The 10,490-nt window shown below is 38.6% G+C and overlaps 1 protein-coding gene across 2 annotated transcripts in view; it reads right to left on the bottom strand.

The window, feature by feature from the left end:
- Positions 1–1,315: 1,315 nt before the first annotated feature.
- Positions 1,316–10,490, bottom strand: part of KCNQ3 (potassium voltage-gated channel subfamily Q member 3) — a 195,319-nt gene continuing 186,144 nt past the window's right edge. For both annotated transcript variants that reach the window (XM_086465204.1, XM_086465205.1), the window contains 5 exons: positions 10,061–10,163; positions 7,514–7,645; positions 4,804–4,902; positions 2,948–3,032; positions 1,316–2,053 (listed from right to left, as the gene is read on the bottom strand). In XM_086465204.1, coding sequence (XP_086321330.1) covers positions 1,316–2,053; positions 2,948–3,032; positions 4,804–4,902; positions 7,514–7,645; positions 10,061–10,163 — 1,157 coding nt within the window. The remainder of the gene's footprint in view (positions 2,054–2,947; positions 3,033–4,803; positions 4,903–7,513; positions 7,646–10,060; positions 10,164–10,490) is intronic.

The raw sequence follows: 10,490 nt of genomic DNA, 5'->3' as shown, positions 1-10,490 counted from the left end.
GTACATTCCCACTCTAGTGATGAGATATCTGATTCATTTCTGCCCTGTTCCCAGTGGGTTGGATTGTTTTCCTGCTCTCCCTCAACATAATTTCCAATTCCTATGCAAAAATATTAGGCTGGGGAGCATACTTATTCCTCTGTTGCTTAGCGACAGCTGACAAAAATGGTATTTATTTATTTGTACATTGATCTTAAATACGGCACACATTCACGGATTTGGAGCAGTCCCTGTCCAAGAGAAACAGTAAACCAAGCGAAACAGATACTGGCAGCATCCCACATTGTGGAACTCCCAGGGAACAGAATAGCGATCATCTGCACATCTGAGGAGCTCAAAGCGCTTGGCAAATATTAGTGAGTTGAGCCTTACCACCTGGGTATATGTACGGAAGTATAACTCCCAAATAACAGATTGGGAAACCGAGGCACAATTACATTATGCGGCTTAGTCAGCAGCACATAAGTCAATAAAAGAGTGGAGTGTATAAACCTGGAGTTCCCTACACTGAACAACCTTATTTTCGAAACAGAAAGAAAATTTGGCCCCGTAAGTAGCAAACAGGCTTAGCAAAAGATTTTCTACAAAATAGCATTGTAGTCATGCTTCGAACAATTTTATAAACATTAGTGAAGACTTTCAAATGAGGTTGAGGGATTTATATTTACATTTTACAATAAATACCCATGATCAGTCCCAGGAGGTGGCTTTGATAATTTAAATTCTACTCTAATTTCATTTTGACTTGGTATTTCATGGGTAGTTGTATAAAAGATCACACGATAAACAGTTCACAAAACCATTTCAGTAAGGTCATTTACTTTGACTCAACTTTTTCCCTGCTTTGAATATTTTCTTGGCTAGGTTGGTTAGAGATTGACTGACTTACATTGGAAAATGGATTCAGACACGTTTCCACAAAGGGATATTGCTCCTGAAAACATTTTTACTTTGCTGCTCTGTTTACAAAATGTAGCAAGGACCGCCATATCTTGCCTGTTATCAATTCACCATTGTTGTATTGAAGAGTATCAGAGAGATATGTATCATAGAAGAAATCAGCTGTACCATTTATATAGGGTAAAGTCATGCAAACCATGCTCAAAACTAAGCTCCTTAGTTTTGGTAGCATGAAAAAAACTGCATTAGTAAATTGTATGAAATGGTGCAGAATGACTACCACTAATACCACATGCATCTTATGCAGCCATTGGTGTTTTGAACTAGTAAGCTTTGGGTGTAGAGTAAGTGAGATATACAAAGTATGCTTACATTACACGGAGAAGTCAACCGGTGACTGCCCCCATACGCACTTTTAAACTGGCTTATTTGAAGGGGTCCATATTGAATCTGAAATCCCATCTCCTGTAGAAGACAAAGGCATGGAGCCACTCGGTGTAAAAGGGTCGGTGTCCGTGTCCGTTTCCCCCTCTGCTAGGTAGCGTTTCTCTCTCATCCACGCGGATCCCCCATTGGGGCCAAATGGGAAGTCGTCTCTGTCTTGGGAGATACTGAAGCCACTTGGGGAGCGCTCAAGTTCCTCATGGTTGACGGAGAGAAGGGACAATGGAGTATCGCTGTCTCTTGTTAAGCTCCTTCTCTGCCTTGGAGACACCTTATCTGAGTAAGGGCTTTGTAGGTCTCCTTGAGAGTGGTAGCTAACCTGTGAGTCCATTAACGTAAATATAGGCAAAACTGTTGGCCTTTCTGCATATGATGTTGAGGAAGGTGTGGCTTGCAGTTTGCCAGAGTTTTGCCCACCTATTGATAAAGGTTGTGAATGAGTCATATGACCATGTGCTGAGAAACCGTAAGGACTGACTTTGTTGACTGGAACCTGCTGGAAGTTGTAAGGAGTTTCATGAGCACACTGCTCAGTGTATTTATATATTATTGTTTTTAATTCAGAATACTTGTTTTCTTCTCTCTTCTCCTTTGCAGGAGAAGCAGTTTCTTTCAATGGACTTATCTCGGCAACTTGTATTTGCAGCTGTTCCATATGATGCATGTGCATATCAACAAGAAAATCCAGTTTCTTCCCCATGTCATTAACCTGAAAAACATCAATGTTATGACAGTGTCTCAAGTCTGTTGTTCAACACAAGAGTCAATGCATCCATACATGCACTGCCCCCAGCAATGGTGTGCTGCCATCTTTATTGGTCATCTAGGTAATTATAGGATAGTCATGACTTTCCCTTGGAAGCTGGACTGCAGTGGATGCTAGCTTATCCTCTTACTACCTCAGATTAAGAAGACCCACCCCTATGAACTGCACCAAAAAAAAACCTCTTAGCATTGGTGGATATTTGGCAGTCCAGCATCCAACAGCAGCCCGCAATGTTATGACCAAAGTCTCGATACCATACGGTAAATAGCTAATACCAAAATATAACAGATAGAATTACCTTTGCACACCAACCTATTCTCTAACTCTTAATATTCCCACAACATCAGGGTTAAATATCAGGACTAATTTTCTTCCTCTTTCGACGGTGAATCAATGCCTCCATCTTAGTTATATTTAAAATTTAGAGTGTCTTGACTTGCCAAGCAATAGGTTAGCATGCACAAAGAGGGCTGAAAAATACCCCTGGAGGTAATGGCTTTGAGTGCCAGACCCTGCAAAAGAAGGTGGTGCTCACAACACCCCAGACACCATGAATATGGAGTTGAAGGGAACGAAAAAGCCTCATCTATATATACATCATGGTTAGGGTCTTGCTGCATAAATAATGATATTCATTCAACAGGTTTCACAATGCACACTTCCCATTCTTTCATGAAAAACGTAGTTTTATGATCATTAATACAAGATCTGTGTGAGTCTTGACCAGCAACAGTACAAATCTGCCTGGGTCAGCCAAAGACTCATACAGAATTTATGTCAGCTTTATCGTTTCTGTACAAGCGCCTCAGCCTTCATCGTTGTCATGAAATTACATACCTGTCGCTCAACTTTAACGAATTTGCCCATCATACTTTGGTCTTCAGTATCTGCTGTAGATGCTTTGGCTACATATGGATCGTTTCTATAAAGAATTAATAACTCTATTAGTGATCAATTTTTCTTTGCCTCACAGTAAGTAATTTATATCAGAAAACAGAATTACCATCTTGGTGGTATATTCATATAGTTCCTTGGAGCCCCATTTAAGAAAAGATTGAATTCAGTTACTTATCAGATAAACAGGAGCAAAAGTCTATTCTATGTGACTCCAATGCATTTCTAAAAAATGTATTCCTGATTTTTAACTTAAATTATTTTCCTTCCAAATTAAGACAAAGATTAAGAAAAAACAAAAGCAAGCACAAAGTTCAAAATGAAAGTGAAATCAATCTCAGACTTGGTGGAATAATTTCAGGTTTGTGAAGCATGTTGAGAACGTCTAGATAGTGGGTCTACAGATGACCACGTGTTTTTAAATCAAATTCTTCATAATTAGTGCCTTAGAAGACTGAATCTGACTTTCATGGCTGTCTCAATTTCATGAAACCAAATAGTAAGTGGCAGAGACTGAAAATGCAGGAAAGAGACAGTCTCGGAGCACGGAGATTTAAAGTAGATTCCAGAATAAATTTTCTTCTATGATGTAATTTCCTACTGCCCATGCATCAGATGAACTAGCTTCAGGAGGTAAGAAGATGATCTCTGCTTAACTAAAGAACTGATTTGTAACTTCATGGGATCTAGGGTGGTCATTATCAAGTTAAATCTTCATCAAAATATTTCCAAACAAACCTCAAAGGAATCTATGTCTTTCCACAACCTATGTCAAACTCTGGAAAAACAATTTCTATGCACTTGTTCTTTAACATGACTTAGAACAAACATACCCTAAAACTTTTGTTTTAACAGGTCCAGTTCTCCTCTTTCTGACAAAATTCAAAATATAGCTGTGAATCTATCTTACTAAAGCATAAACTGTAGCTAAAACATGTCAGATTCTGCACATTGGGCTACTGATGATATGGTCTCATTCAAATTTTGCAATCTGCTTTGTTTCCCAAACGATCATTGCCTCTTCCATATATGTGGGTCTCTGTCTTCAGATTTACATGTTTTTAGATTTTTCACTGGGTGGGATAAACCAGCTAGAGCCAAGTTAATTTATTTTTTGTAAGATTACTTTTGTTCTGAGCAACCATAACAGCTTTGGGGACAGATTGTTGATGGTCTTGTGTGGTTCTTCTTGGGTATTTATTGACAGATTGATAGTTGTAAATAACAGAAGAAATGTCATTTATTACTGAATTCTTGCTTCCAGGAATGCAGCAGTAAAATAACATGCTGTAACTTTCACACCCAGAAACCTGGTATTGCAATTTATTTTCAGTAATTCTCATTGGTTTAAAAGCAGCATCATTAAAACTCTGTGCTTGCCATTTGGTGGGGGCTACAATGAAACTTTTTTCACTTCAGGAAGATAACTGGTTTACCTTCAAACCATTGGTGATTTTTATTGAGTTTTTAAGTGGGTTTACAAGTTGAACATTAGAAATTCAGCACAACAGCAATCAATTGCACGCACTTTATATAAAATCACATTTCCCAACCATGGAATAGCTGAGCTAGACAATCAAGAAGCCATTCAGTTCAGATTTCCATCATACATTGTTCTTAGGGAAGCTTCTGTCTTTCTGGCTCAACATTTACACATATATATTTCGTAGCAACGTATCCTCTTGGTATCATTACTATAACAGTGTACTGGCTGGATGAATGAAGGTCATGCTTATTGGTATGAATGAACTTTTTATTTCTGTTTTGGTGTGTGCAAAATATTAGGCATAAAAATTCACCTGGGAGACTGCTGTGAAGGGTACGAAAAAGCTCCTCCTTTCTGGGATTTCTTATGCTTGGGAGTAGATGGAGGTCCAGGTGTAAAAATCATATCTACTCTGAAAAAAAGAAAAGTGCAACTGCATAAGTCCATCTCCAAATGCTAACATGATAGGAAATGCTATGCATCTCTGCAGCAAAGAGTAGAAAAGATTCAAAAAGGAAGCACATTTTTATTTGCTAATATATGGAGGATCATGACCTGTTTGCTCTGTTCTGGGTCCACCATCAATACACTGAATTGTAATTACCTGGTAATTTCATGATAATTAGGTAATTATCTAGCTCACCGTTTCCAAACTTTGACATTTGAAACACATGACTTCACTTCCTGCAAAGGAGCTAAATAGCCTGATTATCAAAAAAACCTCCAATAACAGCTGCTCCTAAAAATGTCAGCAGAGACCCGTCAGGTTTTGTACTGGACAGCGAAAATCAGAATTTGGTGAAAGGTGGCAATTCCTGATACTTTTAACAAACCAATGACTTTCTAGCAGGTATTGTGCCTAGTTATCAGTAATTTTTTTTTTTTGGTCTTTACTAATTATTCTTTTGGTTTGAAAAATATAACTCTAAATGACGTTTCACAAGGAATCCTACTTGAGTATTTTTTTGGAACAAAACCAAAAGGATTGTTTGAGAGGCTTCAGCACGTTTAATTACACTCTTTTACTATATCAATATATTCTTTCGTTTGGCATATCCAGCTGCTCAGGTGCAAGCAAACCTCTGTTCATTCAGCCTACACACCAAACTGCTCAGACACCAGTTAGCACTAGTCCACAGACCAGTTCTCTGTATTATCAGACAATCCACACAGATACGTTGCATGGCTTCACGGTGCTCCACGGAGTTTTGAAAACGGAACTTAAAAAAGCTCAAGGCAAACCTCACAAAACTGGCTAGGTATTTGCTAGGCACCCAAACATGGCTGGGGCATCAGTCAATGTCTCACCAAACTCCTATGGCATCTCGCTGTCCGTAGACACAACGGTAGGAGTCACCTCCCTGGCTTCGTCTGACTGCGATCAGTGGAGATCAGTCAACACAGTGAAGAAAATTTGGGGGAGAGTAAGGGAGATTCAGCTGATCAAATGAAGGCATCTGGTTTAAGCAGGGATTAATTGTGCCATAAAGGCCATTAATTATGTTGACTAGCTCCCTGTAAACTATATGAGGAATCTCACACGGCTTGCCAGGTTTACGTTTTTTCTTCAGAGACCTCTAAAACGGTCTTTCCTGTACACGTGCAAAAAGGCTGTTGAAATTTTGTGGTCCTTCTGCTACTGGTGATTACACTGGGGCACGGCATTGCTGAGCAGAACAGCTGAACAGGGCTGAGGCTGTGCTGATGCTTGCTCTGACTCAACTGGGATGCATCTTCGACCCCCAAAGCTCTGCCACAACCACTGTGTGAGATGGGTCTAATCATGTCAGGCACCTTTACTGCTGCTAGGACTCAAGCAAGTATCTCAGAGGTGCTCCGCTGCCCAAAAATCACACACCAGCTCCGTCTGAGGTAAAGGAAGGATATCCAGTATAAGGCATGTAGACTCCACCATAGATAGGTGCAGGTTTCTAACATCGTGAGCCCTCCGCAACTTCCTGAGTTCAAAAAGACATTACTGCATTGAAACCTAAGCTCACATGATGCAGAGCTCATTTTATAGAGTAACAACGGTGGTTTGTGGTATATATTAAAGACAGCAGCTTTTCTAGAGCAATAATAGTGAGGTAGGAACTAGACTTGTTATATACTTGAAAATGAAATAGCCCAGCACATGGAAAAGCACTTTGAAATAAGAAACTATGAAGTTCAACAGAAGGACCACAAAGCCAAGGCAAATCTAGATAAGGTCCAAATGTGCAGCAAGAGTTGTACTCACTCAGCCCATTCTTGAGACAAATCAAGGGTATGTCTGCGTGGCATTTTGCTGTTCAAGGTGACTCAGTGGGCGCAGGGAGCGTGGGCAGTGCTGTGCTGAGACTGAACTAGTACAGCTACACATGTATACACGCACGTGCACTCAAAGCCAGACAAGCTTACTAGCTCCAGTAATCTGCAGGACCTGCACCCATGGCTCAGGATGCAAGCAGCACCAATTTTTGCAGCAGTGCCTCAAAAGCACGTCGCAATGAACCGCTTCTGGGAGGAAACAACTGTGGGGTCAATTTGCACCTGAACGGTCACAAAGGCCTGAAATTCCAATTATTTTTTTTTTTCATATAGGTCAATTTACACCTGAGTGAAGGGGACGTAAAACCTTCTGTGCTGATTTATTTTTACAATTGTATGAGATGTTTCACCAGACACAGGTCAGCAGAGAATTCAACCCAAAGAAAAGCTCACGTAGAGCAACTATCACTTTTATTTATCATCTGTAAAAAGGGAAGAAGGGGAGAAACTTGACTCCAATCAGGTAGGAAAATTCACAGGATTTTTTCCCTCCAATTTCCTTGTTCTAAATATGAGCCAGTGGTCTCTGCTGCTGCCGTTACCCCTGCTAGCTGCTCACTTGACATCATTCTTTGGGGGAAAGGCTTTCTTACTGACCAGCTAAGCTATGCAAAGACATAGCTTCTGCATGGCCTTGTACGCAAATAGGCCAACTATGCTTTTATTTTGCCAGCACAGCTATACATCTTCCCCACTTACCAGAGGATTCTTACCTTGCCTGGAGATATTTTATTCTGGAAAGCATATCGAGATGCCCTGCTGAGTATTGCTCTATCACATCCTTTACATCATAAGGCCTCAAAGTCTCCTTGAACTTTTTTTTATAGAGACGAAACTGTAGTATCCTGCATAATAAACAGAAAAAACTATTAACTTCCTACGTAAATTCCACGATGATAATTTGCAGTTTTATCGAATTATTAATAAATCGTCTGGGTGTTTGGAAATTGAGCGTGCTATTTCAAAACAAGGCAATAAAAGATAAGCAGAGAATCTCTAATATGATACAACATTTGCAAATACATAACAGTTGGCTTTTCATAATTAATAGGCTAAAACAAATTATATGCACAAAATGTATTTTTCAGCACTATCAACATAACCAGAAATGGTTCAAAGCTACAGAATTGTATGTGGAACTTAATTTTGAACACCACAAGTCACAGGAGATTTTGAAGCTGTGAGGCTGAAGCTGCTTTTGTAACGCTGAATCATTTTCATCCTGGGTTTTATTTTGCACCTGGGAAAGTTTTAGATAGGAAATGTTAATTAGACAGAAATGTGGAAGTTAAGAAGTCAGCAGCAGTGCAAGTTGTGGAGAAAAGAAAAAGTGTTAGAACTGCCTGAAGTGTCCTTGAAAAAACAACTCTATTAACTTTACTGTTGTAATAATAATAACAATAATAATGTTGTTATTATTACTATTACTATAAAATGTCTTAGTAATTAAAACCAGAATTCTTATAGTGAGGACCAGCATTGGCCAGAAAACTGTTTGGCATTTTTTTATTCATTCTTTTCTGTTTATGCATTAGTTTACACTGTTATATCTTGGTAGATTAAACAAATAGACAAGAAACATATGTAAAGAATGAAAAGCATTTTATTTCTTCAATCTGTTTTAGGCTTGGAATATGAGAGTTTGCTTTCTCAGTAGTGTTTCCATGTTCTTATTGGTCTGAATTGGGGAATGGCTGTTGTCTGTTAAGATTCTGACCTGTTTTTTACTCAAGGTTGGTGGGTATTTTTAACTTTTTAAAAATCTGTATAAACTTTCATTTAGCAAAGCCAATGCTATTACAAGTTTTTAAGGGATTTTAACTCGTTAACTCTGTTGCTTATATATCTTTCATGATTTCAAATTATATCTACACCTATTTTAGCCAAACTTTATATGATAACAGCAAAACTATACTTAAAAAAAAAAATAAATAAAAATGTGAATCACGTTGTTAACAATCCCAATTTAAAATCTCCTTGATCATGACCCTGAAAAACCATTAAGTGGTTTTGTCTGAAAAAAAATTACTTCCCATTAGCATTCAGGATCTGGGTAAACTATACAAGAAATAAAAAAAGAGCTTGGCTCATGATTGAGTTCAGAGGGAAACAGCATGACTCAATTAGATTTGGACAGGATGTGGGAAAGGAAGTTTTGCAAAAGTAGTAATAGCATGTCTCGTGGAGATGGGGCTGGAAAACAGGACAGATGTATAGTCTGTGTTTGAAAGCAAGCAGGTGTCAGGGAAAGAAAGGGAAAACTATGGAGAAAATAGGGATGAAGAAACTCCCAGTGGGGGTGAAGCAGTCAGGGGTAACATGAGCAAAGCCTGTGGGACATGGCTTTCAGCAGGCTTGAGAAAACTTGGAATTTGGACTGGTTCCCTTGCACCCAACTGGAAAAGAACCAGGAGAATATATATTATGGTTGTATACATATAAGTATATGGCTAAATAATTATGATAACCTTTCTTGAAGCTTTCCCAAGAAGATAATTTTGGAGCACTCCAGACTTGCAGTATTTCACCTGGAAGGTAGTAACTCCCTGGCCCAAAACTTAACAACTTCTGGAATAAAAAGCAATTGCAATGAAAGCAGAGTATTTTCCTACGGGGACGTTTTTCAAGGGAAGCGAGTAAAAAATACTGAGTAGAGCATCAGTGAATGAATTCTATGTGCTTGATGTGCTAAAGACATTATCAAGCCTTACTAGGAGTTTTCTAACCCTAGGGAACATCTCTTGCGATATGAAAATAGAGTTGACACATGTCACAAGCTGAAGACTGCTGAAATGGAGACCTCAGCATTTATGAAAAAGATGACAGCTCAAAAATACATTGCACACTCATGCAATTGTGCATAAAGACGAGTTGAGTCAGCTCGGTTTACTGTTAAGTGAAAATTTCAGTTTTACATAAAAACTACATTCACTAAATTGAGAAAAACAAAATGTAGCATATTTTAATGAGAAACTGTATACAATATTATTTTATAATAAATATATTTACGGAATATCTTGCAAAAATGGCATGGTCAATGTTACTGAAAAACATTTTCCTTTCTGCATATTTTCAGAGAGTACTTTAAATGGGTCTGTCTTCGCTTTTCAATGGATCTAGAATTATCTAATCTATTGCATTTTTTTAAAAAAAGCAGTAATAGCAACAACGAATCAACATGTAGCAACACGGTGATGTGATTTCCTGAAGCATAAGCATTCAAAGTCAAAGCAAAGCATTGAGGAGCATCAGACATTTACCTGACAGCTCGGATGGCTGTCTTGAATGTGGGAATCATATCTTCCATAAGGAAGTCGCTACTGTCGCCTCTGTCTTCTGCCATGGGTTCCCCTGTTCCTGCATCTGCAGAGCAGGTCAAAAAAAAAGCTGTGTGAACATGTGACTACACGACATTTAGAGGGAGGTCTGGCTGACTAAAGCACTACATAAAATTACTGTTATTTAGTAAAGGAACGTCTCTTGCAGGTTCCTCTTTTTCTGGTCAGCTCTTGAAAGGGATTTCATAATTCTGCTGGGATGGCTGTAAGACACATTATTTGAGGGATCTCCTCTCAGATTCCAGCATTTCTGAAACATTGGGAACTCTTCTTCCTTTTCAATGGATTTAGAAGTTCCCACTTTTAGGAGCTTTTACAATGAAAAATCTTTGCCAAAATTATTTTATGTAAG

Source organism: Leptosomus discolor, chromosome 5 (genome assembly GCF_034619465.1).
Source record: "Leptosomus discolor isolate bLepDis1 chromosome 5, bLepDis1.hap2, whole genome shotgun sequence".
Classification (NCBI taxonomy): domain Eukaryota; kingdom Metazoa; phylum Chordata; class Aves; order Leptosomiformes; family Leptosomidae; genus Leptosomus; species Leptosomus discolor.
The sequence above is the reverse complement of the archived record's forward strand: the minus strand, read 5'-3'. Positions and strand labels throughout refer to the sequence as shown.